General features: G+C 48.4%; 1 protein-coding gene across 8 annotated transcripts in view; it reads left to right on the top strand.

Moving 5' to 3' along the window:
• Positions 1–26,077, top strand: part of SMPDL3B (sphingomyelin phosphodiesterase acid like 3B) — a 30,171-nt gene extending 4,094 nt beyond the window's left edge. For 3 of the 8 annotated variants that reach the window (XM_081586264.1, XM_081586262.1, XM_081586268.1), the window contains exons 2-8: positions 9,834–10,047; positions 12,785–12,882; positions 18,371–18,514; positions 20,164–20,336; positions 22,731–22,911; positions 22,995–23,128; positions 25,473–26,077. In XM_081586264.1, coding sequence (XP_081442390.1) covers positions 9,834–10,047; positions 12,785–12,882; positions 18,371–18,514; positions 20,164–20,336; positions 22,731–22,911; positions 22,995–23,128; positions 25,473–25,838 — 1,310 coding nt within the window. In that variant the 3' untranslated portion in view covers positions 25,839–26,077. Of the gene's footprint in view, positions 1–836; positions 914–9,762; positions 10,048–12,784; positions 12,883–18,370; positions 18,515–20,163; positions 20,337–22,730; positions 22,912–22,994; positions 23,129–25,472 lie in introns of those variants that run through there. The other 5 variants (XM_081586270.1, XM_081586263.1, XM_081586266.1 and 2 more) reach the window with 5 other exon arrangements.
• The last annotated feature ends 407 nt before the right edge of the window (positions 26,078–26,484 follow it).

Here is a 26,484-nt window from a genome sequence, read left to right as displayed (position 1 = left end):
ATATATGGTTTTTAATGACTTCTAAAAATAATTTTAAAAAATATATTAAATATATTAATTTTGTTTATTTATTTGGCTGCCCCAGGCCTTAGTTGCAGCACAAGGGATCTGCGCTCTTTGTCGTAGCATGCAGGATCTTTAGTTGTGGCAGGTGAACTCTTGGTGGCATGTGGGATCTCATTCCTTGACCAAGGATTGAACCTGGGCCACCTGCATTGGGAGCTCAGAGTCTTAGGAAGTCCTTGATTTTTAATGACATTTAAAAATATTGCATTTGAAATAGATTGTTGGTTTTGATGGCACAGATATTTTTCCCTGAACTTTGGAGCCAATGCATTTTTTTTTCAGGTCTCAAACATTTCGATGGGACTTACAGAGGGATTAGGCTCTGGGTTCTGTATCTGTTGTCCCCAGTGTGCAAAATTAGCCTGGTGACACCTTGGCGAAGGAGGAGGGCCAAGAGACTATTTCGCCTGCCCAGGCACAGGGAGCAGAGTTGAGCTCTCAGAATTAAAGCTAGAGGGTACGCTGTGCTCGTCAACCCTCTGCTCAAGTAGAACTAGCCAGGAGAGGACAGCATTTGTCTTCACATTATTCCTGGCCCTGGACCTTTACCTGCAGAGGACAGCAGCTGAATGGATGCTGGAGCAGGCAGGAGAAGGACACAGCCACACCCCTCATCCCATCTCCCTTCCGTGGTGAAAGCAGAACTGCAGGATACCCAGTGATCAAATTCAGAGTAATAATTGCTGCTTTGCATTGCTGAGGGCTGATGCATTCTCTGTCTCTCGTTTTAAACCTCACAATAACTGCAAAAGGTAGGGGGCGCTGTTGTCCCCATTTTACAGATGAAGAAATTGGCATAGAGTCGGTTCACCCAGCTAGTGAGCACTGGAGCTGGAATTCCAACCAGGTCTGTGCCCTCAATGTACTTGATGCCAAGTTTATTTATAGTCTCAATGATTAATGAATAATAATGATAGCTAAGATTGGTACCTTTTCTTAAAACTCAAGGATTTTGAGAATACATTCTTACTGTAAAAGATCCAAGCAGTATGGATATAGAGTTTCTTAACTTTCATGAGCTTTCCCCAATTGAGGTGTCTTCATGGTAATGTTTGAGAATCTCTGGTCCAAAGGATAAAGTGTTAAAGTGCCCACCTCCCCACACCCTCCCAGTCTCACTCCGGGTCCTGGGGGTAATTGCCAGGGACAGTGGTGTGTGGAGAGTCCTCTGGACAAACACCCCCCCTCCCCCCTTTTTTTCCTCTGGTTGAACACAGTGATTTATTTGAAAATATTATACTTTTTTTTCCTCCAAATACAGTAATAAAAGGGGTTCCAGCAAGTCATATGGAGGGAGATGTTGAGGGGAGAGTGTAGGAGGAGAAGGAGGAAAAACATTATGGGAAGCCCACCAGAAGGGTCAGGCAACCATATTGTGTGTCGTTAGAATTGAAGGTGGATAGGGACTTCCCCCAGGGGGCGCTAGTGGGTTGGATACCTGGTTTGGGAAGATCCTGTGGAGGAGACGGAGAAAGCACTGGCGACCCACTCCAGTACTCTTGCCTGGAAAATCCCATGGACAGAGAAGCCTGGTAGGCTGCAGTCCATGGGGTCGCTAAGAGTCGGACACGACTGAGCGACTTCACTTTCACTTTTCACTTTCCTGCATTGGAGAAGGAAATGGCAACCCACTCCAGTGTTCTTGCCTGGAGAATCCCAGGGACAGGGGAGCCTGGTGGGCTGCCATCTATGGGGTCGCACAGAGTCGGACACGACTGACGCGACTTAGCAGCAGTAGCAGCCTGGAGGAGAAAATGGCAACCCATTCCATAGTCTTGCCTGGAGAATCCCATGGTCAGAGGAACCTGGTGGGCTACAGTTCATAGGGGTGCAACGAGTCAGACACGTTCTGAAGCAACTTACCAGCATGCAAGGACTTCCCCAGTTGTCCAGTGGTTAAAACTCTGCCTTTTAATGCGGAGGGCATGGGTTCAATCCCTAGTCAGGGAGCTAAAGTCTCACATACTGTGGAATGTGGCCAAAAAAAAAAAAAAATTGAAAGTTGATAAACAGGGCCTCTCCCTGCTGAATGGCGCACCTGGAGAAGTCCCCAACTGCCTCTGAAGTTGTCTAGGCTTTGACTGACTCCACCTCTCTTCCCCACCACGCTCTTTTTTTGAGAGTTGACCAATAATAATGTCAAGGAGCACTTTTCTTTCTTTCTTTTTAAAAAAATACTTAGTTTTTTAATCTATTTTGGCTATGCTGGGTCTTTGCTGGCACACACAGGCTCAGTAGTTGTGGCACATGGACTTAATTGTGGTATGTGGGATCTTAGTTCCCCGGCCAGGGACTGAACTCGGGCCCCCTGAGCATGGAGTCTCATCCACTGGACCACCAGGGGAGTCCCAAGGAGCACTTTTCTACCAGGGCACTTTTCTACTGTTACTCAGGAGAGATGGCCCTTCCAGGTGAAGCCATACACCAGTCTTCCAATGACCAGCTTTGCTGCCTAAAGCACAAAAGGCACTGAACATCCAATAGCTCGCTGTCCTCACTTGGAGCTTATCCTCAAAGAGCTTGACCTCTAACTCATTTTCATTTGAGGCAAAAACATTAGGAGAGTTGATCCTAATATGCTAGCAACTGTGAACCCCAACTTTGTGAAATGAAATATCATTTCTCAGCAACTTTGCCATATTACTTAACAGTTGCCTTTGCCCATTTGCAGAAAACTCAACTGAAACCACCCCTGACCACCCACTGCAATAGCTCAGTGCTTCCTCAGACTATGATGGGATGCTATTTGCCACCTTTGTACCAAGTCTAGGTGCAAAATAATCCCAGAAATGCCCTTTTTACCCTGTATTGGAAACACCATGTAACAATGGAAAACCAGGAGGGTGGTGGTGTCGAGTGCCAATTTCTCTAGCTGCTGAGACCACAAATCTAAAGTCCTGTGTTTTTTCATCATTAGACCATTAGTGACTACAGGGATGGCTCTGAGACTGATTTTTATTATTATTATTATTATAAAGTAAAGGGACTTCCCTGATAGTCCAGTGGTTAAGAATCCACCTTGCTATGCAGAGAACATGGGTTCAATCCCTGGTCAGGGAACTAGGATCCCACATACCTCAGAGCAACTAAACCCATCTGCCACAACTAAGACCTGATGCAGCCAAATAAATAAGTATTTTAAAAAGGATCTCCTGGAAAAAAAAAGTAGAGAAGGAAGTTTTTATTTTAGTAGGATTTTGTCTAACAATGGGGTCTGAGTGACACAATGACACAGATATGTCTGTATCTGACTGGTGTCAGTGGGTTTCTATGCTTCATGAGCAAGACTCGGAGAGAGCTTGAGGGACCAGGCGAGGAGGTTAACTGAAGATGTTAATTGACAGCTTCCAAGGTTGCTTCCATTAGCTATATCCTGAGCCCCACACACTGCCTCTTCTAAAATTAGTCTCTTAAACAACTATTTAATTCCTCCGCTTCCCAGGGCAACCAACCAATTCCACAGTGAAAGTAACAAGAAAATACCTCTGAGAGTAAAGCTCTTACAGTCAAATAAAATAAAAATGTTAATTCACCGTTGTAAGCCACTGCAGGGGACAAGTGAAGCATCATTATCTCTGTCCCCTAGGAACTTAAAATCTAATTGGGTGGAAAAGCACACACCAATTGTAATTTAAATATATTCACTGAAAAAAAAAGGAAAAATAGAAAAAAGTATAAAAAAGAAAATCGTTAACTTTTTCATTGGGTTCCTTCATTTTTTTGTGCTTTTAAAAATAAAATGACTACCTCATTACATATATAGTTTTGTATTATGTTTCTTTGACTTAATTTTACTTACCAGGAGAAGCAGAAAAAGAAGTCTTTATCCCTCCTTCCAACATTACAGGATATATGATAGATAAAGGGTTAATATTATACAGATAAGAGCTCTTACAAACTAAGAAAAATAATGGAACACCTCAATAGAAATAAAGAATCCGCCTGCAATGCAGGAGACTCTGGGTTTGATCCCTGAGTTGGGAAGATCCCCTGGAGAAGGGAAAGGCTACCCACTCCAGTATTCTGGCCTGGAGTATTCCATGGATAGCCTATGAGGGTGCAAAGAGTCAAACATGACTGACTGACATTCACTTCCTTTCTTTCAATAGAAATGGGCAAAAGAACACACAAGTAGAGAAGTCACCAAAAAAGAAATACAAGTGGCCAATGAACATATTTAAAATATTCAAATTCACTAGAAATTCAAGAAATGCAAAATAACTAATGAGATCTCATTTTCACCAACCAAACTGGCGAACATTTTTTATAATATTCACTTCTTCAGTGGGATATCTAGTACATGAATAAAAGCCTTGAAATGTTCACATCTTTCTCTACTGGAGTTTTTATTCTTAAGAAAAAAAGCATTATCATCTATAGGCTAGCACAGGGAACTCCCTTCAACACTCTGCAATGACTCACATGGGATAAGAATCCAAAAAAGGTGGACACATGTATATGCACAACTGATTCACTTTGTTGTCCAGCAGAAACAAACACAACATTGTAAATCAACTTATACTCCAAAAAATGTTTTTAAAAAGTGAAGAAGAAAAAAAGCATTATAATTTACAATAGGTAAAAAAAAACCTGAAAGCAATATAAATGTTATGTAGCATTGATTCAGTTGAGTTCAGTTGCTCAGTCATGTCCGACTCTATGCAACCCCAAGGACTGCAGCACGCCAGGCTTCCTTGTACATCACCAACTCCTGGAACTTGCTCAAACTCATGTCCATCGAGTTGGTAATGCCATCCAATGATCTCATCCTCTGTCATCCTTTCTCCTCCTGCCTTCAATCTCACCCAGCATCCGTATCTTTTCCAATGAGTCAGTTCTTCGAATCAGGTGGCCAAAGTATTGGAGTTTCGGCTTCAGCATCAGTCCATCAGTAGCATTGATTAAATTACTGTATATTCATCAGTGGGCTTCCCTGATAGCTTAGTTGATAAAGAATCCACCTGCAATGCAGAAGACTCGAGTTAGATTCCTGATTTGGGAAGATCTGCTGGAGAAGGGATAGGCTACCCACTCCAGTATTCTTGAGATTCCCTTGTGGTTCAGCTGGTAAAGAATCCGCCTGCAATATAGGAGACCTGGGTTCGATCCCTGGGTTGGGAAGACCCCCTGAAGAAGGGAAAGGCTACCCACTCTAGTATTCTGGCCTGGAGAATTCCATGAACTGTATAGTCCATGGGGTCACAAAGAGTGGACACCACTGAGTTTCACATGAATAAAATATGTACAGACATTAAACATCATATTTTCCTTTTTTAAAATTTTTATTGAAGTATGATTAATCTACAATGTTGTGCCAATCCCAAGTGTGAATCTGGGAAAAGGTGAAACTGCTATACAAACACATAAATCCACTCCTTTTAAGATCTCCCTACCCCACAGGCCATCACAGAGCACTGAGCAGAGTTCCTTGTGCTACACAGTAAGTCCTTATTAGTTATCTGTTTTATATATGGTAGTGTGTGTGTCAGTTCCCAATCTTCCAGTTTATCCCCCCCTCAATACCTCCCCCCAACCATAAGCTTATTTTCTACCTCTGTAAATCTATTTCTATTTTGTAGATAAGTTCATTTGTACCCTTTTTTTTTTTCAGATTCCACATGTAAGTGGTATCGTATGATATTTGTCTTTCTCTGTCCGACTTCACTCAGTATGAGAATCTCTGTGTGTTAGTCCCTCTGTCATGTCCCACTCTTAGCAACCCTAAGGGGTTTAGCCCACCAGGCTCCTCCGTCCATGGGAGTTTTCAGGCAAGAATACTGGAGTGGGTTGCCATTTCCTTCTCCAATGAGAATCTCTAGATCCATCCATGTTGCTGCAAATGGCATTGTTTTGTTCTTTTTGATGGCTCAGTAATATTCCATTGTAAATATACCACATCTTCTTTATCCAGTCCTCTGTTGGTGGACATTTAGGTTGCTTCCATGTCCTGGCCATTGTGAATAGTGCTGCAATGAACATTGGAGTGCATGTATTTTTTCAAATTATCTTTTTTGGGGGGTTTATGCCCAGGAGTGGGACTGCTGGGTCATATAATAGTTCTATTTTCAGTTTTTTAAGGAACTTCCATACTCTACTCCATAGTGGCTGTACCAGTTTGCATTCCCACCAACAGTGTATGAGGGTTTCCTTTTCTCCCCCCCTCACCAGCATTTATTGTTTGTAGACTTTTTGATGATGGTCCTTCTGACTGGTGTGACCAGTTTTTATTTGCATTTCTCTAATAATTAGTGAGGTTGAGCATCTTTTCATGTGCTTTGGACAGGCCCTTTCTTGTTCACTGTCTTATTTGATGGTCACAGAGAAGGCCAGATGTCAAACACCCTCAGTCCAACTGCCTTGCTCAGAGTCCTCAGCCTGGATTGTTGTTGTTTTTCAGTCACTCAGTCATCTCCAACTCTTTGCAACCCCATGGATTGTAGCATGCGAGGCTTCCCTGTCTTTCACATATCCTGGAGCTTGCTCAGACTCATGTCCATTGAGTCAGTGATGCCATCCAACCATCTCATCCTCTGTCGTCCCCTTCTTCTCCTGCCTTCAATCTTTCCCAGAATCAGAGTCTTTTCCAATGAGTTGGCTCTTTGCATCAGGTGGCCAAAATATGGGAGCTTCAGCTTCAGCATCAGTCCTTCTAATGAATATTCAGGATTAATTTCCTTTAGGATTGACTGGTTTGATCTCCTTGCGGTCCAAGGGGCCCCGGGTGAGAAACCCAGTAACCTGCCTCTCACTTCAGGGTCCTTGTGCCCACCTTCTTCTCCATAACATGATAATTAGACCTCAATTCCTTATAGTCTGTGACTAATTCCTTAGAAGCCCGTGGCTCACGTCTCTTATGGGTAACATAGATATATTATGAAAGCATCCTGGGATCAAGCATTCTGACACTGTAGACAGGGTAGATGTCCAACAAGCAAGTCAACAAGACAATTTCACATGTGAGAGTGCTCTGAAAAAAAATAAAATGGGAGAGTCATTTGGAGTCACCCAGCTAGAGACTAGACGGGTGGGAAGAAGTGGAACTTGAGCAAAGGCGGTCAGAAAAGTCTTATCTGAGGAGATGATTCTCCAGCTGAGACCTCAATGAAGAAGAGAAGGCAGCCCGTGCCTGAGAGTCCTCTGAGAGGACTGGGGAAAGCGGCAGAGGAGTCAGGAAAGAGGCCCTGTGAGGAGAGGGAGTGGGCTGGGTTGGGCCAAGGAGAAGAGGAGGGGTCTATGGTTGGCCTCCACAGTGAGGAGACTGGAGCCTAAGGTGGAGCCCCTGTCTGAACCTCTGGCCCTCTCTGCCATCCTTTGCACTCTCCTGACCTCTCCCAAAGTCAGGTCTTTGAGGCCATGGGCATAAAGGCAAGCACCTACACACACATGCACGTGCACACACACACACACACCCATTCACGTATGCACACAGAGGTCATAGGAAGCACGAGGGAGCCTGGAAGGAGTTCCAGTTCTACACTGACTAGTCTGGAACTTGCCGGAAGAGACAAATCAACAGCTGACACTCAAGCCGCAGACAAGGAGTTTGTGAAGTGAAGAAATGCTCGTTGAGAACTTTGAGGGCTGACATCAAAGGGGAAGAACTGCTCCATGTTTGTGGTTAGCTGAGAAAGTGCCCGGTTGAGGCAAAGGGATGACCTCTTCATGGTCTGCAGAGGAAGCAAGGGGCCCACGTGCCAGAGAGAAGGGAAAAGCTTCTCAAGCTTCCATAGCCAACCCGGCCGGCCTGACTGGAAGCAGGTGTGACCCACTTACTGCCGATGGCAGGAAAGTCCCCCAACTCTGCCCACTTTCTTGATGAAATGAGGTGGTTGCTTTCTTTTCTCCGCCTTAGGATATTGCCCCTGTAGGAGTAATTTCAAATATGTTAGTGATCACAATTTGTGTGAAAAGTTTTAATTCCCCCCATTGTAAACAAAGACTCTCAGTTAGGGTAAAAACTTAAAAAGCAGGCATAGACGATCTACAAAAAGATAGTTAAAGTAAAAGGCATTGGTTTTACCTCCTTAGGAATCACATTTTCCTGGGAGTGATTAGGGAGCCAGAGGACTGCCCCCCCACCCCCAGCATTTACCATGTGATCTCAAGCATGTTGACCTCTGAACCTTGTTTGCTTATCACCAAAATGGAAAGGGAATAATGATCAATCCCTTCAGGGCTGTGATGAGGATGATTATATAATGACCGTGGGATGGACCACGGTTTGTTTAATCAGTCATGTGCACCTTGGTATGAACAAGTTTCTGATTCTTTCCGGAGACCAGGTTTAGATCAGGAGAGGTGGACCAAAGCTCAGAAGCATCAAGGAGTGAAATCAGGGTCCAGACTTTACCTTTGGCCTTAGAGTCACTGCGGGAGGGGGGAGGGAAGGATGGAAAGAGTAGGGGACTGGCTAGCCAACCCTGAAAGCAATAGAATGCAGACTCCCAGGCCCAGGCCCATTTTACTGGGATGGGTGGGTGTTGACTTTTGGCATTGAGTGACACAGAAAGTGGAGGAGGAAGTGAGAGCAATGGTGGAAAGTAAGGAAATTCTGGAAACAGGAATTAGGGGAGAGGTCAAACCTGTTCAACCTCTCCTTCAATAGGCATCATTGAAACCACCTACACCAGGCCCTGTGCTGGGTGCAGATGAGAAAGCCACTCCAAAGCCCGTTTCTTTAGATTCCTCTCTTTGTATTACACCTAGAGATTTTTGGCATTTCACCTCACATCCAGAGTCAGTAACAAGTAGGCCCACAATGAGAAATTAAAGCCAGTCTGAAATGACATTCCACCTTTTCTGGTCTAGTATTCATAAACACCATTTCCACACATTTTTGTTGCTCAGTTGCTCAGTCATGTCCGACTCTTTGTGATTCCATGGACTGCAGCATGCCAGGCTTCCTTGTCCATCACTATCTCCCGGAGCCTGCTCAAACTCATGTCCATTGAGTTGGTGATGCCATCCAACCATCTCATCCTCTGTCGTCCCCTTCTCCTCCTGCCTTCAATCTTTCCCAGCATCAGGGTCTTTTCTAATGAGTCAGCTCTTTGCATCAAGTGGCCAAAGGATTGGAACTTCAGCTTTGGCATCAGTCCTTCCAATGAATACTCAGGGTTGATTTCCTTTGGGATTGACTGGTTTGATCTCCTTGCTGTCCAAGGGACTCTCAAGAGTCTTCTCCAGCACCACAGTTCAAACGCGTCAGTTCTTCAGTGCTCAGCCTTCTTTCTTTGTTTATTTCCACACATATTCCCCAGCTTTTTGCTGGTATTAGTTAGCAAGATCTTATGATGCCTTTGATGTGTAAGCCTTCTCCCAGATTTTTATATATATTTCCCTAGAGCATGATAAGATTTAGCTCTAGTTACTGGCTCGGAGAGGTGAAGCAACTCACCCAGAGTCCCACAGCTAGTATGTGGTCCCAGAGCCTGGGTGCTTAATTCATCTTTGCTTTAAAACAAGCACTCTACATAGAACTCCTGAAGGATTCCTGAAGGTCACACAGTCCAATCCCTCCTGCTGCTGCTGGGAACACTGAGGTGGGGAGATAGAAAGGGTCTTATCAAAGGTCAGAGGTCAGGGACAGAACCAAGCCTATTTTCTGCTCTGCTCAGTGCCCCCCTGGGCAAAGCCCAGCCCTGGATTTGGAGAAAACTTCCTTTCACCTGTGTAAACTGCCCTCTCCTACCCCAGGGTTCCCCTGATCCCTCCCCATCCAGGCTCAGGGAGGAACCCATATTAGAGGGGTCTCCTTGCCCCAGCAGGGAAGTTCTGGCACATCTCTGACCTGCACCTGGACCCTGACTACAAGGCGTCTGAAGACCCTCTCCAGGTGTGCCCGTCTGCGGGCTCCCAGCCGGTGCCCAACGCGGGCCCCTGGGGTGACTATCTCTGCGATTCTCCCTGGATCCTCATCAACTCCTCCATCTACGCTATGAAAGAGATCGAGCCAGAGCCAGACTTCATCCTCTGGACCGGGTGAGAGCTGTCTCTGCAGCTACCATTCCCCAGCCACTGCGAGTGCCCCTTGCCCTCCTGGAACCTGCCCCAAACCATCTGCCTTAGTCCTCATACCAGCCCTGTTGCAGAGAGGACAAACCTGAAACTCAAAGCTTGTCCATGGGAGCCTGGGCCTGGCTGATTCCAGTCTCTATGCCCTTGACCTCTTGTCTCCCAGACTCAGCAGAACTTGGTGCTCACTGAGGCTGGGGACACGGTCATGGCATGTTTGGGCATGTGGGGAAGTCCTGGATTTCAAGTCAGGGGATGAATCCTGTGCCACTCCCACCAGAGTTTAGGGACTGGAAGCCCCAGAGATCCAAATGCAGGGAGAGGAGAAAGTTAAGAGGGATGAAGGTAGGCCAGCATTGTGGGCCAGTTAGGTGGGCTGAAGTGTCCTGGCCAGCTGTGGGCCACCCCTGGCTGCCTGGCCTTGGGGGTCCTCCCTGGTCAGAGCTTGGTCTGCGTAGAGAGAGCTTGAGGGGTGATTTCAGCTCAGTCACAGCGGTGTCTTTTCTGCTACTCCTCCAAGGATACTGCTGTAAGTCCTCCAACTTCCCTCAGCACTCGTGGTCCCCCCTTCACTCACTCGATCCTTCCCTCCCTCTCTTGGTAGATCAGCCTGCCCCGTGCTCACCCCTGGGCAGACATGGGGGAACAGAGATGATAGGGACCCCGACCCTCCTTCAGGGAGCTCAAGGTCTCCTGGGTGAGGCAGACGAGGTCACTGACCATGATATCCCAGTGAGGAGAGAGGAGCACTGAGCGGATGGGGGAGCTTCACAGGGCATCTGACTCCCTCTGGTGAAACTGGGAGGACTTCCTGCAGGAGGTGGTGAGCCAGAGAGCGGGTGAGGAGGGCTGGCTGGAGCTCTAGCCTCCTGCACCCTCTTCTAGCCTCTATAGACACTTCCATAAGATGGAGCAAACCCACAACGGCCCTAGCTGTCTCTCACTGTGACATGGGAGTCACCATAATGACCCTTACATGGACCCCGTGGTCAGCAGGGGGTGGAGTAAGGCTGGACTCTTAAGAAATGTGACCGTGTCTTGGAGAAGCCTAGGCAGCACTGGTTTACCGGGGCTCAGGAATCAATCCAAGGAGAAAGTGAGTTTTAGGCCATGACTCCAGCCCTCTGCTCCCCGAGAAGGGGCCCTTGGAGAAATGAGTAACATTCTAAAAGACGTGATCTCTCTGAGAAATTCACCATCCTTTAATAGAAAAGCATGATTTTTCTGGGAAATCTCTGGGAGTCGTAGAGGTTATGACATTGGATGAGAAGACCTCTAGGGCCCCTTTTTAATTCTTCAGTTTCTAAGAAATTTGGCCTCTCCTGGAAGAATCGCAATCCCTTGGGGAATAACCTGTAGCAATTGGATATGTTTTCTATTACACAGAATTAAATCCTCCAGACTAGGGGAAAATGGAATTTTGTTCCGATGTCTTTGGATTCCTGGCCTGTCCCCAGGGAGGACAGGGCTCCAAGGCCCCCCCTGCTGTCCTAATGAGGGTATCAGAGACACTGAAGGATGTAATAGATGTGAGCATAGACTCTGGAGCCGGGCTGACTGGTTCAAACCCTGGCTCCACCACTGTCTGGTTGTATACTCTTAGGAAGGATTCTTCACCTTTCTGTGCCTTGGTTTCTTTATCTGTCAAATGGGATAACAATAGAAGCTCCAGTGTAGGGTTATTATGAAGAATAAATGAGTAGATATGGGTTCAACACACGGAAAGTACCCGGCACAAAGTGAGCCAGTGTGGACTGCCAGTAGTGGTCTCCGTATGATTCAGCTAGTTAACTTCCCCGGGGAGTCTCGGGGCACATCCACTTCACCTCTCAGTCTAGCAGAGTCCTCGGGCTTTAGATTATGGGGGCTCCTATCACTCCCAAACCTTCCTTCCTCCTTCTTTCCCCAAACCTCCCTTCCCTCTTCTTCTTCCTCCTTGCTGCACCTTTCTAAGATGGATCCAGGAATTTAGGTCTGTCAGATGGGGGGTGGGGTAGGGGTAAATGGTCCTGGCAGGCCCTGGACCTGCCAGAGTACATCCAGATGCTTTATTATGAAGGCAGATCCAAACTCCTTAGAACCCTTGGAGCAAGAAATGAACTCAGACTCAGCTTCTCCACTCCACTAAGTCAATGATGCCATCCAAATATCTCATCCTCTGTCGCCCTCTTCTCCTTTTGCCTTCAATTTTTCCCAGCATCAGGGTCTTTTCCAATGAGTCGGCTCTTCGCATCAGGTGGCCAAAGAACTGGAGCTTCAGCAGCATTGGTCCTTCCAATGAATATTCAGGGTTGATTTCCTTTAGGATGGACTGGTTTGATCTCCTTGCTGTCCAAGGGACTCTCTCGAGTCTTCTCCAACACCACGGGTCAAAAGTATCAATTCTTTGACACTCAGCCTTCTTTATGGTCCAACTCTCACATCAGTACATGACTAAACCATAGCTCTGAGTATATAGACCTTTGCCAGTAAAGGGAAGTTTAAAGAGAGGTTAAACAATCAGCCCAGGGACCCACAGCACGTTAACGGCAGAACCAGGACTTGGACTCTGTCCGGTGTGACTCCCAACTCCAGCCGGGTCCCTCCCTCTCAGTAGCTGTCTGAGGCCCAGTCCTGCAGCTGGGTCTGAGTAGAGCTGGTTTCTCACGGTGGAGCTGTCTCTTCTTTTCCTGGTGTCCCTTCCCGAGCTGCTTGTGTTTTGCAGTGATGACACACCACACGTGCCCAACGAGAGGCTGAGTGAGGTGGCTGTGCTGCAAATTGTGAAGCGCCTGACTCAGCTCATCAGGGAGGCCTTTCCAGGTAAGATTGTGCCCTGGGTCCCCATAATGTTCCCTGACACCCAGGCAGTGCCTGGCACAGCGGGAGGACAACAGCATCAAAGTGCAAAGGGATGACCTTCCCCCACGAGGATGATGGCTGCTGGCCAGGTCCTGCACCAGGCACGTCACAGAGATTAGGTCTTACCTTCCAGGAACACTGTAAGGAACATGAATGAGAGCTTGTCCACTTGTGAATACACACAGAATCCTATTAATGGTGTTAAAAACCAAATTCAACTGAGTAAATCTGAAGCTCTATTTGACTTTATTCAAGAATTCATGACTCAGGCAGCATCCCACCTAGAAAACAGAAAGGAGCTCCAGGGACTTCCCTGGCGGTCCAGTGGTTAAGACTCTGTGCTCCCAATGCACAGGCCCTGGTTTCGATCCCTGGTCAGGGAAGTAAGATCCCACATGTTGTGTGGTACAGCCAAAAAGAGAAAAAGGATGAGAAAAAAAGAAAAGGAAAAGGGCTCCAAAGAGCTGTACAAATGGAAGGTTTTACAGACAGAAGAGGGTGGAGAAAGGAAGATTCTAGCAAAAAGGGATTGTTTCGGGCCAGGTTACCTTCCTTTAGGGGAAAGGTGGGATCTGTCAAAAAGATTTCCTCTCTAGTGCCCCCTAGGTTAATTTCATATTGACTGTTTAAAGGTCACATTCTTAGGAGAGGCTGAAACTTCACTTAGGTTAGGTATTAACTTGGTTAACACTTAACTTGGTTTGCTGACCTGGGGCTTAGCACAAGTAACTCCATTTCAGACCTGTTGTTTCTTTTTTATTAGTGGAAATGCCTGACATTTCACTGATTTCTGTCCTGCCTGTATAACACCAGACTTACAGCCCCTTCTCAAGGTGTCTATAGTTACTTTTACGTATTGTCCCTGGGTAAGTCTCACGTGGGCTTGCACACAGCCTTTGCGTCTTGCTATGGCCCTGGAATTGCCATCTACTCTTCTCAAACCATCTTGGCTGCTGGGACTTCTGGGAGATGCAGATTTCCAGCCAAAGTGCTGTTTCGTGGTGTATCCAAGGCCTTCAGAGCCTGGGCGAGCAGCCAGGACTGTGAGTGATTATGGCCGCAGCCCCACAGGACATGAGGGGAGACTGTGGTGGGGAGCCAGTTCTTAAAAATGGCTTTAAGCAGGCTGTGCCAAACACAAGATCCTGGAGTCTGGATCAGATTCTCGGCCTGCCAGCTGGAGACCTGTGAAAGCAAATCCCTAGGTCCCAACCCGCACCCCTACCTCAGTCACCCTGGGGTTCTGGTACAGCTGTTTCCTCTGAAGATCTTCATCCTGGGTCTCTCAGAACCCAGAAACAGAAGAGTGATAATAAAAACAGGTGACAGCAGCAAGAACAATTATATGTATCTATGTGTGTGTGCGCTAAGTTGCTTCAGTCATGTTCTGTTCTTTGTGACCCCACGGACTGTAGCCCCCCAGGCTCCTCTGTCCACAGGGATTCTCCAGGCAAGAATACCAGAGTGGGTTGCCATGCCCTCCTTCAGGGGATCTTCCTGACCCAAGGATCAAGCCTGCGTTTCTCAAACTTGCATATCTCATAGTCTCCTGCATTGGCAGGCGGGTTCTTTACCACTAGTGCCACCTGGGAAGTCCTGTATCTATGTATCAAGTGCTGTCAGGTACTCCTCTGAGAATATTGTATATATGCCTTAGCTCCTTCACTGTCGGGATAATCCTAGACAGAGGTGTTATTACTGTCTCAGTTTTACTGAAGACAAATGTGACCCTTGTGGTCAAGGAAACAGCCAAGGTCTGGGATGCAGATCCTGCTTTGAGGACATCTCGTACCTACCACTCCCACTGGCACTCCAGGAGGGAACCCCCCCCCCCACCGCTGCCGCCCCAATTCCCACATCTGTCCTTGAGGCAACCTCCTTTCCTCAATGTAAATCAATTTGTGCAGAGAAGCTGATTGGACACTTCCAGTCTACATACTTCAACCCAACCAACTCAAACATGCTTGGGCTACTTAACCTTCCAGTGGAAATCACTGGGGCTTCCCTGGTGGCTCAGACGGTAAAAACAAAATCTGCCTGCAATGCAGGAGACCCAGCTTCAATCCCTGCGTCAGGAAGATCCCCTGGAGAAGAGAATGGCAACCTACTGCAGTATTCTTGCCTGGAGAATTCCATGGACAGAGGATTCTGGCAGGCTACAGTCCATGGGGTTGCAAAGAATTGGATACGACTGAGCGACTAACACACAGGCACACAGGCTCAAACCAGGGCACTCTCCCCCATGGTAATAATAGGTATTATTCCCAGTGTATAGATAACAAATCTATGGGTCAAAGCTAGTCAGTTCCTAGGGAGGGATTCAAACTCAGATCTTACCCTGAGCGTTTTTTTCTCTGCTCCACATGCGGCCTCAGGAATAAAAGTGAAATAATGGATAAGAAAATGCTTTATTATTATGATTTAACATACAAGTGTAAATGATGCGATTTTATAATTCATAACACACTTGCACATTTATTGAATTTCCTAAATCCGAGATACCATTGACTATAAGATGTTTCATTGTTTCATGTATCACTAAGAAAAAAAATGCTGTCCATTAAATGACACAGTGCTTTCTCCTGGCCTCAATGGTAAGACATGGCCCACTTGTAGAGATGTTAAAATGAGAACAAATTGGAAGAGGTGAAACAGGCCTTATCTTATTTGAGAATGGTAGCAACATGGGTCAAGCAGAACACTCCCCACTATAAAGATAAATAAGCTGAAGCAACCAGTAGGAGAGGAGGAAGACGATGAAATTTGAGATTTTGGTTCCATGTCATGAGTTCTTCTTGTCACGTGCACCTGGGTTCCTCAGCAGAGTTGCTGTGAACACTGGCCCCTGCCTCTCCACTGTGGCTGATGGTGAACATGGGTGTGCAAGGCACACTGATTCGGGTCCCAATTCAGGCTCTGCCATGCTCCAGGTGGGCCATCCCCTGGACCCTCAGTGTTCTCCCTGTGCCAAATGAGGAAAATAATGGTACCTGCCCAGAGCGCTGTTGTGAGGATTAAATAACGTAACCCATTCATTCATTTAGTCAGTCAACAAATGTGTTTACTATGGGTGAGACAGCATTCTAGGGATAGGGGACTTGGTCAGGAACATGATGCCAGGTGGTGCCCTCATGGAGTTTATGCTTGTAAGGAGCCTCTAGAAGTGCCCAACATATAGACACAGCAAAAACCTTTTACCCCAAAACTAGGTTTGACTCTTGGTGGGTGTCGTGCCAAAAGACAAAACCAAGCCAAACATCAGTAGAAGGAAGGGTTTACTACTTGCAACAAATAAAGAGAACACCAAGAATCTTTCCCAAATCAGTGGCTCCCTGAACAGTAAAACTGGGGCAGTTTTAAGCTAGGGAGGGATATATGCATATATTCATGAAGTGGCCTGAGCAGGAGAATTCAACATAGAATTAGGGCAAAGTTGACAGAGTCCATGCTTTGGTTGAGTGAATCCTGAGGGTCAGAAAAGGTCAACATCATCGTCCCTTAGGTTTCAGTAGATATGGTGGTCATTGCTGTTGTTCAGTCACTAAGTCCTGTCTTAGTGACAGGTGACTCTTTGTGACCCCATGACCTGGTGGATGCAGGGGTTCATTTCAGTTCTGTTCAGTCACTCAGTCGTGTCCGACTCTTTGCGACGCCATGAACCGCAGCACACCAGGCCTCCCTGTCCATCACCAACTCCCGGAGTTTACCCAAACTCATGTCCACTGAGTGGGTGATGCCATCCAGCCATCACATCCTCTGCCGTCCCCTTCTCCTCCTGCCCTCAATCTTTCCCAGCATCAGGGTCTTTTCAAATGAGTCAGCTCTTCGCATCAGGTGGCCAAAGTACTGGAGTTTCAGCTTCAGCATCAGTCCTTCCAATAAACACCCAGGAGTGATCTCCTTTAAGATGGACTAGTTGGATCTCCTTGCAGTCCAAGGGACTCTCAAAAGTCTTCTCCAACACCACAGTTCAAAAGCATCAATTCTTCGGCTTTCAGCTTTCTTTATAGTCCAACTCTCACATCCATACATGACCACTGGAAAAACCATAGCCTTGACTAGATGGACGTTTGTTGACAAAGTAATCTCTCTGCTTTTTAATATGCTATCTAGATTGGTCATAACTTTCCTTCCAAGGAGTAAGTGTCTTTTAATTTTGTGGCTGTAGTCACCATCTGCACTGATTTTAGAGCCCCCCAAAATAGTCAGCCACTGTTTCCCCATCTATTTGCCATGAAGTGATGGGACCAGAGGCCATGATCTTAGTTTTCTGAATGTTGAGCTTTAAGCCAACTTTTTCACTCTCCTCTTTCACTTTCATCAAGAGGCTCTTTAGTTCCTTTTCACTTTCTGCCATAAGGGTGGTGTCATCCGCGTATCTGAGGTTATTGATATTTTTCCCGGCAATCTTGATTCCAGCTTGTGTTTCTTCCAGCCCAGCGTTTCTCATGATGTACTCTGCATATAAGTTAAATAAGCAGGGTGACAATAAACAGCCTTGACATACTCCTTTTCCTATTTGGAACCAGTCTGTTGTTCCATGTCCAATTCTAACTGTTGCTTCCTGACCTGCATACAGGTTTCTCAAGAGACAGGTCAGATGGTCTGGTATTCCCATCTCTTTCAGAATTTTCCACAGTTTATTGTGATCCACACAGTCAAAGGCTTTGGCATAGTCAATAAAGCAGAAATAGATGTTTTTCTGGAACTCTCTTGCTTTTTTGATGATCCAGTGGATGTTGGCAATTTGATCTCTGGTTCCTCTGCCTTCTCTAAAACCAGCTTGAACATCTGGAAGTTCATGGTTCACATATTGCTGAAGCCTGGCTTGGAGAATTTTGAGCATTACTTTACTAGCATGTGAGATGAGTGCAATTGTGTGGTAGTTTGAGCATTCTTTGGCATTGCCTTTCTTTGGGATTGGAATGGAAACTGACCATTTCCAGTCCTGTGGCCACTGCTGAGTTTTCCAGATTTGCTGGCATATTGAGTGCAGCACTTTCACAGCATCACCTTTCAGGATTTGAAATAGCTCAACTGGAATTCCATCACCTCCACTAGCTTTGTTCATAGTGATGCTTCCTAAGGCCCACTTGACTTCACATTCCAAGATGTCTGGCTCTAGGTGAGCCAGTTATAGTCATGACTTCTGGCTTTGTGCACAATTCCTCATGGGAATTCTATGACCTCCTCCTTTGGCAGAGCTCAGTGTTTCCAAATTTTATTTGGCCGCTTTGGGTCTTAGTTGCAACACGAGGGATCTTTGATTTTCATCGCAGCATGTGGGATCTTAAGTTGCAGCATGAAGGATTGTTTTTAGTTGTGGCATGTGCAATCTAGGTCCCTGACCAGAGATCGAACCTCAGTCTTCTGGATTAGGAAGACTTAGCCACTGGACCACCAGGAAAGTCCCCCGTGTATATTTTTATATTTCTTTTTTTCCTCTCAGATACTAAAGTCTATGCTGCTTTGGGAAATCATGACTTTCACCCCAAAAACCAATTACCTGCAGGGAGCAACAATATCTACAACCAAGTAGCAGAGCTGTGGCGACCCTGGCTCAGTAACGAATCCATCACTCTCTTCAAAGAAGGTACTAACATCATTTGCTACTATAAGGAGCCCTTGATGCCAAAGTCTGATCTAATTTCATTTTCACAACATCCTCATGAAATAGGAACTGATTTTATCCCATTTTACAGATTAGGAGACTGAGGCTTGAATATACCAAGTCACTTGGCCAAGGTCACCTAGTTTAGAGGATGCAGTGGGAATTCCTAATAATGCGCTTTTACAGCCTTGAGAAATTTCACAGAAATAGCACCTGGAAAAACAGCATATATTAAGAAACTATATTGATGATTATTTTTCATGTGTTTCTTAGAATTATAGCCTTGTTAAAAACCCCAGGGCCAGACCCAGAAGGGATTGTGACTGGGATCATAAAAGCATGGACCTTGGATCACTGGGTCGCCGTCAGGCATGAACGCTGCCTACACACTTGTTAATTGTTCCTGAGACTAGCCCAGAAGGGAATGACCCGGGGAAAACACAAGGAGATCTGGACTATGTCAGTGTAGTCCATGATATTTAGGAGTATGTAACTGATATTGGAGAAGGAAATGGCAACCCTCTACAGTACTCTTGCCTGGAAAATCCCATGGACAGAGGAGCCTGGTAGGCTACAGTCCATGGGGACTGAGTGACTTCACTTTCTTTCACTTTCAACTGATATGGCATGTGTCTTGAGAAAGATGAGATCTGAGAAAGTCTTGTAGTCTGCAGTTAGGAATAAAAGCTAGACTCAGAGTGGACTCTGCACCTCAGTCCAATAGAGGCTGCAGGTCCCCTCACCCATTGCACCAGATTTCGTGTTCTGTCTTCATTCTTATCGCTCCGGACAGTTAGGGCAACAAGAGGAGGCAACCTCAGGAGCAGGATCCAGGGCTGATCCCAATGCCCATCTTCTTAACCACACAGCACTAATGAGAATCAGAACTGAATATTCCTCGAGCATTTTCTGTGTGCCTGGCACTGCCCTCAGTCCACTGCTAGATTCCTCACAACAACCCGTGGAGGGGCAGTGACCTTCAGTTCAAGCCAGGTTTCTGAACCTTGCCACTGTTGACATTTGGGGCGGGGTAATTCTTTGGGGGAGGGGGCGCTGTCCTGTACATTGTAGGGTGTCCAGCAGCATCGCTGGCCTTTATCCATTAGTTGCAAGTAACACCTCCCACTGTGAAAACCGAAAATGTCTCCAGACATTGCCAAGTGTTCCCTTGGGGACAAAATCACTAGGTTGAGAATCACTGGTTTGAGGGACACAGCATTCCAAGGGGACCCCACCTCCTCCCATTCCTTCCCTCAATAGCACAGAAGCCCATTGATTTAATCCACTGCTCCTGGGGCAGAGAGCTGAGGGGAGAAGGGCTGACAGTCAATCCAGAGGGATAAACACACCTCCGTGTTATTCCCATTCTATGGAGGAGGAAACTGAGACATCGAGACGTTAAGGAACTTTCCCCAAGTGGCACAGGTAGTAAGGGATAGAACCAGGACTTGAACCCAGGCAGCCTGGCTCCAGAGCCTTTGGTCCTACCCACGATGCTCATCCTGTGGGAAAGATGGGAAGGGGGGATGCCAAGGAAGGAGAAGGTGGGCAAGTGAAGTAACAGGGGACAGAGGTGTGTCTGCTTGGAGGCAAGACACCCCTTCAGATCCCCCACGGCTGTGATGTCCCAGGTGCCTTCTATTCTGAGAAACTGCCAGGACTGAGCGGGGCTGGGCGAATTGTGGTCCTCAACACCAACCTGTACTACAGCAACAATGAGCAGACGGCTGGCATGGCTGACCCCGGCCAGCAGTTCCAGTGGCTGGACTACGTGCTGACCAGTGCATCCCAGGCTGGGGAAATGGTAAGGGCTCCCTGCTCCTTCTCCTCCCTCCCTGGGGTCTCTTCCTGAACGAGTCCCCCACTTCAGCACAGACTCACACCCACTCACTCAAGATGCTCACGACACAGGGTCCTTCATCAGCTTGGTACCTAAGAGGCTGGGACCCTAGAGCCCATTGTGGCTGTGAGGCTCCTGGGGGGCAGTGACGGTCTCAAGTCACACAGTGAGTGGTGGGGCTGAGACCCCCTGGAGTAGGAAATGGCTCCCCACTCCAGTATTCCTGCCTGGAGAATTCCATGGACAGAGGAGCCTGGCGGGCTACAGTCCATGGGGTCGCAAAGAGTTGGACATGCCTGAGAGACTTTAATTCACTCACTGAGACTAGAACCCCAGTCTCCAGAAGCCAAGTCCAGCACAGCTGCAGCCACAGTGTGGGCTAGACCTCAGAGATATGCCTTGCCCTTGAGGTGTGTCCATCTCATCCTCTGTGAGGTGTGTCCCTCTAGCCCTCTGTGAGGTGTATCCATCTAGCCCCCTGTGAGGTGTGTCCATGTCATCCTCTGTGAGGTGGGTCCCTCTAGCCCTCTGTGAGGTGTGTCCCTCTAGCCCTCTGTGAGGTGTGTCCATTAGCCCGCTGTGAGGTGGGTCCCTCTAGCCCTTTGTGAGGTGTGTCCCTCTAGCCCTCTGTGAGGTGTGTCCATTAGCCCGCTGTGAGGTGGGTCCCTCTAGCCCTTTGTGAGGTGTGTCCCTCTAGCCCTCTGTGAGATGTGTCCCACTAGCCCTCTGTGAGGTGTGTCCCTCTAGCCCTCTGTGAGGTGTGTCCATCTAGCCCTCTGTGAGGTGTGTCCCTCTAGCCCTCTATGAGATGTGTCCATCTCATCCTCTGTGAGGTATGTCCCTCTAGTCTGCTATGAGGTGTGTCCATCTAGTCTGCTATGAGGTGTGTCCATCTAGCCCTCTGTGAGGTGTGTCCCTCTAGTCTGCTATGAGGTGTGTCCATCTCATCCTCTGTGAGGTGTGTCCCTCTAGCCTGCTGTGAGGTGTGTCCATCTCGTCCTCTGTGAGGTGTGTCCATCTTGTCCACTGTGACGTGTATCCATCTTGTCCTCTGTGAGGTGTGTCCCTCTAGCCTGCTGTGAGGTGTGTCCCTCTAGCCCTCTGTGAGGTGTGTCCATATAGCCCTCTGTGAGGTGTGTCCCTCTAGCCCTCTGTGAAGTGTGTCCCTCTAGCCCTCTGTGAGGTGTGTCCCTCTAGCCCTCTGTGAGGTGTGTCCATCTTGTCCTCTGCGAGGTGTGTCCCTCTAGCCTGCTCGGCTGGCAGTCTCCGACGACTGGCCTTGTGTCTCATTTGCCTGAGTCCATGCTCTGGCCAGTGTATCCCGGCAGGATCTCATGGCCACTGCTTTTGAGCCCCCACTATACATCAGATAAGTTGCTAGGTGTTTTATATGGATATGTGAACTCTCAAAACCGCACCAGTTAGGTAGCCCTCCTGATGAGAAAATTGAAGCTCAGAGAGGTGACACACATCTGGTATCCAGCGGTGGTTTGTCTCCAAAGCTCACACTCTTCCCTGCCCTCCTTACCAGCCACCCCACCATTCTGCCTCTCGCACTGGGGCCCAGGCACTGTCATTATAGCTGAGTGACTCAATGAATGTAAGATGCGAACACATGTTGCTACTACACAGCAGAGGTTATAAACCACGTACGGAAGTTTTGGTTACAGTGCCTGAGCTCTCAAGAGGAGAAGACTCATCCGAAGGATCAGAAAGATTTCATGAGAAGGGTTTTGAAGCATGGGTAGGATTTACAGAGGGCTTCCCAGATGGCTCCTGGAGAAGGAAATGGCAACCCACTGCAGTATTCTGCCCTGGAGAATTCCATGGACTGTATAGTCCATGGGATTGCAAAGAGTCAGACACGACTGAGCAACTTTCACTTTCACTTTCCCAGATGGCTCAATGGTAAAGAATCCGCCTGCCAATGTAGGAGACATGGGTTGGATCTCTGGGTTGGGAAGGTTCCCTAGAGGAGGAAAGAGCAACCCACTCCAGTATTCTTGCCTGGGCAATCTCACGGACAGAGGAGCCTGGCGGACTACACAGTCTACGGGGTTACAAAGAGTCGGACATGATTGAGCGACTAAACAGTAACAACAGAATTTACAGAAGTGAAGAGGAGAAGGGTGGTCTGGGTGGCGGGCATAGTATGGGCAAAGGCTCAGAGGTGGGAAGCCTGCGGCACCTTCATTACTGAGTACAGAGAGACGCCGGGATCATCAGGGAGAGGGAAGCTCTCCAAGGAGGTACCTTGGAGCCTGTTGCTTGCTTTTGGGGAGATGGGTAGATTGTGAGAGGTGGAGATGAGTTGGGGAAAGCAGCTCTGAACCCCCGCTGGGTACCCATTCTTCATAGGTGTACATCATCGGCCACGTGCCCCCAGGCTTCTTTGAGAAGACACGGAACAAAGCATGGTTCCGGGAGGGCTTCAACGAGGAGTACCTGAAGGTGGTCCAGAGGCATCATCGAGTCATCGCAGGGCAGTTCTTCGGGCACCACCACACTGACAGCTTTCGGATGTTCTATGACAGTGCAGGTACCCACCCTGGAGGGCAGTGGCCAGCCCACTTCCCTCCCTCCCTCACCAAACTCTCAGCTCCACTGTCTCTCTCCTGGAAGGTGCCCCCATCAGTGTCATGTTCCTTACACCTGGGGTCACCCCATGGAAAACCACGTTACCTGGAGTGGTCAACGGAGCCAACAATCCAGGCATCCGGGTGTTTGAATATGACCGAGCTACGCTGAGCCTCCAGGTCAGGAGCCTTGGGTCTGCTGGGGCCAGAGAGGGCGGGGGAGGGACCTCAGTGGATCACCACCTTCCCCAGCTAATCCACCTGAGCCTCAGGAAGGTCAAGTTACTTCTACCCTTTGAGAGCTCAGCATTAGAACCCTGGAGCTACCTCCAAATCCTGCCACCAGGTCAGGTCAATTCTCCCCCAAATCTCCCTTTGCCCCAGTCATTGTCAGGGCCTCCTACTTGGCCTCCCTGCCTCCCGCCCAGCCCCGCTGGAGCTCATCTGGAGCTGAGCAGAAGGGATTAATCTTTCTTAAGCACTTCTTGTCTGTCTCCTGCTCAAAAACCTTCAGTGGCTCCCCAGTTCCCCCAGACGAGTCGGATCTCTTTGGCCTGGCCGTCACAGCCTCTCACAGTGTGACTGTGGTCACGTCTTCTCTACACTGACTGGGCTGCAGCCAAGCAGGCCCCTACTCATCGAGCAATCCCACGTCTCCTGGGATGTGCTGGTGACTACAGAAATGACAAAGGAGTACGATTCCTTAATGTAGGCAACAAAATGTGTTAAGCACCTGCCACGTGCCAGGCCCTGTGCTAAGCTCAGGAGACAGAGAAGTGAACAAAAGTCACCGCTCTCCCGGAGCCGACATCCTTACCGGAGGGAGACAGGCAATAAACAAACACAGTAAAGTTAAGTGCGGCGTGAAATCAGTGCTGAGGAGAAGAGAGAAGAGAGTGAGGTGGCAGGGGGTGACAGTTACGGGCCACGTGCGTATGTGTGTGGTGTCAGATAGATGGGGTGAGGAAGTGTCACTGATAGGGTGATATCTGAAATCTGAGTCAAGTCAGGGAGTGAGCCACGTGAGTGTCTGCAGAACGAGGAGGAAGGAATGTACTCGGTGTGTTGGGGAGGAGGGGCAAGAAGGCCTGCGGGGTCACAGTGGAGGTCACAAGGGAGGGTGGGAGGGGTCATGTCACATAGGCTGTGAGTAAGACTCTGGAATTTTTAAAAAAATCCCTATTCTGCTCGGTGAAGAACAGGCTGTAGGCGGCAAGGGTGGAAACAGGGGGATCAGTGAGGAGGCGACCACAACCACTGAGAGGGATGAGCCAGGGTGGCAGCAGCAGGTCATGAGGAGAGCTAGATCCTGGATGGATTTTTTTTTTTAATATTTATTTTATTATTTGGCTATGTCAGGTCTTAGTTGTGGCATGCAGGATCTCTAGTTGGGGCATGGAAACTCTCAGCTGCAGCATGTAGGATCTAGTTCCCTGACCAGGGATCGAACCCAGGGACATTTAATTGGGAGCACAGAGTCTTAGCCACTGGACCACCAGGGAAATCCTGGGTGTATTTTGAAGGCAGAGCGGACAGGATTTGCTGGTGGACTGGATGAGGGGTGGAAGAGAAAGTGAGGCAACGAGGGCTCCAAGGCGTTGGCTGAAGCACCTTGAAGGATGAGGTTGCCATTTACTGAAATAGGATCACTGCGGGAGGAGCAGGTTTTGGAGGGAAGATCAGAAGCCTGGTTTTCCTGTTAACTTTGGGATGTCTATATGGCATCCAAGTGAAAATGCCAAGGGAGGAGGCAGTTGGAGTTCCAGAAAGAGGTGGGTACACAGGTGGTGTTGAGAAAGGCCATTTAAAACCAGGGACTGCCTGAGATACTAGGTCCTTGACTCTAGAGTAGAAGCAGACTGAGGATTTTTAAGAGTATGGTCTGTTGTCCACATGGGCACTTGGCCCGCAGGTGGCTGTGAAATGAAATAATGTCGATGCCTAGCAGAAAGTTGCCATCCATACATGGCAGCCCCTCTTGCCCTACCTCTCCTGACCTGAAGCAGATCTTCAAACTTAGGTGGAAAGTATTGGACAGATAACCCTTCCACATTCTAGTCCAGAAAATGCACCTGAGTTCTAGATGTCTTGGGTGCATCCCAAGCCCCCGTCAAAACACAATTCTATAACCTCTCTCAGCCAGGCATTTCATTCCACTGCTTTTAGATTGCGTTTTATCTGTTCTTTCTGCAAATACTTACTGAGAATCTTCTGTGTACCCGGGAACTTGCCTGAACAGAAAATACACAGGCCATGGAATAAACAACTTGGGTTCCAATCCTGCTCAGGCACCTGTGAGACCCGGGCCAAATGAATTAACCTCTTTAGGACTCAGTTTCCTCATCTGTGAAATGGGGATGATAATGCAGTTACCTCAGGAGTTTGGACCAGCTGATGTCTGCCAAGCATGCTAAGAGTGGTCCTGATTACGGCTGTTAGAATCTGGGATCAAATGCAAGCTGGAGGGTTGGGGGCAGAAGCTGACAGCTGCTCACGGCCCGCCCACCTCGCGCCCCCTCTGCAGGATATGGTGACCTACTTCTTGAACCTGAGGCAGGCGAACACGCAGGGGACGCCACGCTGGGAGCTGGAGTACCGGGTGACCGAGGCCTACGGGGTGCCGGATGCAGGCGCCCGCTCCATGCATGCGGCGCTGGGCCGCATCGCCAGCGACCAGGGCGCGCTGCAGCGCTACTATGTCTACAACTCGGTCAGTTACGACACGCGGGCCTGCGACGAGGCTTGCCGCGCCGAGCACGTGTGCGCGCTGCGCGAGGTGGCATTCGATGGGTACGCCGCCTGCCTGCGCGCCCCCGGCGTCGCGCTCGCGCCCTGCCTCGTGCTCCTGCCCACGGCGCTGCTGGGCCTGCGCGCGCTGCTCGTGTCCTGACCTTGGGGGACCAACGGCCGACGCGCGTGGTAAAATGGAGGCAGCATCATCCCTGAGAGCTGGACTCTTCCACCCTTTCCCCTCCCCCCGACAGCAGAATGAACTGGGACTGGGCAGCCGAGCAGGAAATGAAGCCCTGAGGGTCCCACCAGCAGCACATTTCTTTCACGTTTCATGTTTTATCCAAAGCACTCTGCTCGTCGTGCATGTTATTAACTTATAAATCATGTTTATAAAAGTAACTCCCTTGCCTCGTTATTGAAGGTCCTCCCCTCCTCCTATTCGGATAATCCGAGCAAAATGAGATGCCAGGAAGATGCGCCTGGTTGACCGAGTGCCCTCGGTCTCCCCTGGCACATGGCCCGGCCTCGAGGCATACAGTCAGGGATGGGATCCGGCTTTGGCGTTTGGTTTTGCAACAGTGCGGACATGAGACAACGCAGTTCTAACCTGGGCGCTCATCTGAGGGCCATATTCTCCGCCTTGGGGCTCCAGGGTAAAACAAGCCTGCTAAGCTAAGGGCATTGCACCTCTGACGGTGCCTCTTCGGGCCTAGCGGTCCTCGGGGCCCTCTGGGCTCAGCGGGGCTGGGTGGGTGGGGGGACCCCTAGGCAGGCTGCCGGGCCAGGGAGCACTAAGACCACGG

The sequence above is a fragment of the Giraffa tippelskirchi genome, chromosome 3 (genome assembly GCF_054371585.1).
Source record: "Giraffa tippelskirchi isolate mGirTip1 chromosome 3, T2T-mGirTip1v1.2.pri, whole genome shotgun sequence".
NCBI classification, from domain to species: Eukaryota; Metazoa; Chordata; class Mammalia; order Artiodactyla; family Giraffidae; genus Giraffa; species Giraffa tippelskirchi.
This window is presented reverse-complemented; position numbering and strand designations above follow the sequence as displayed.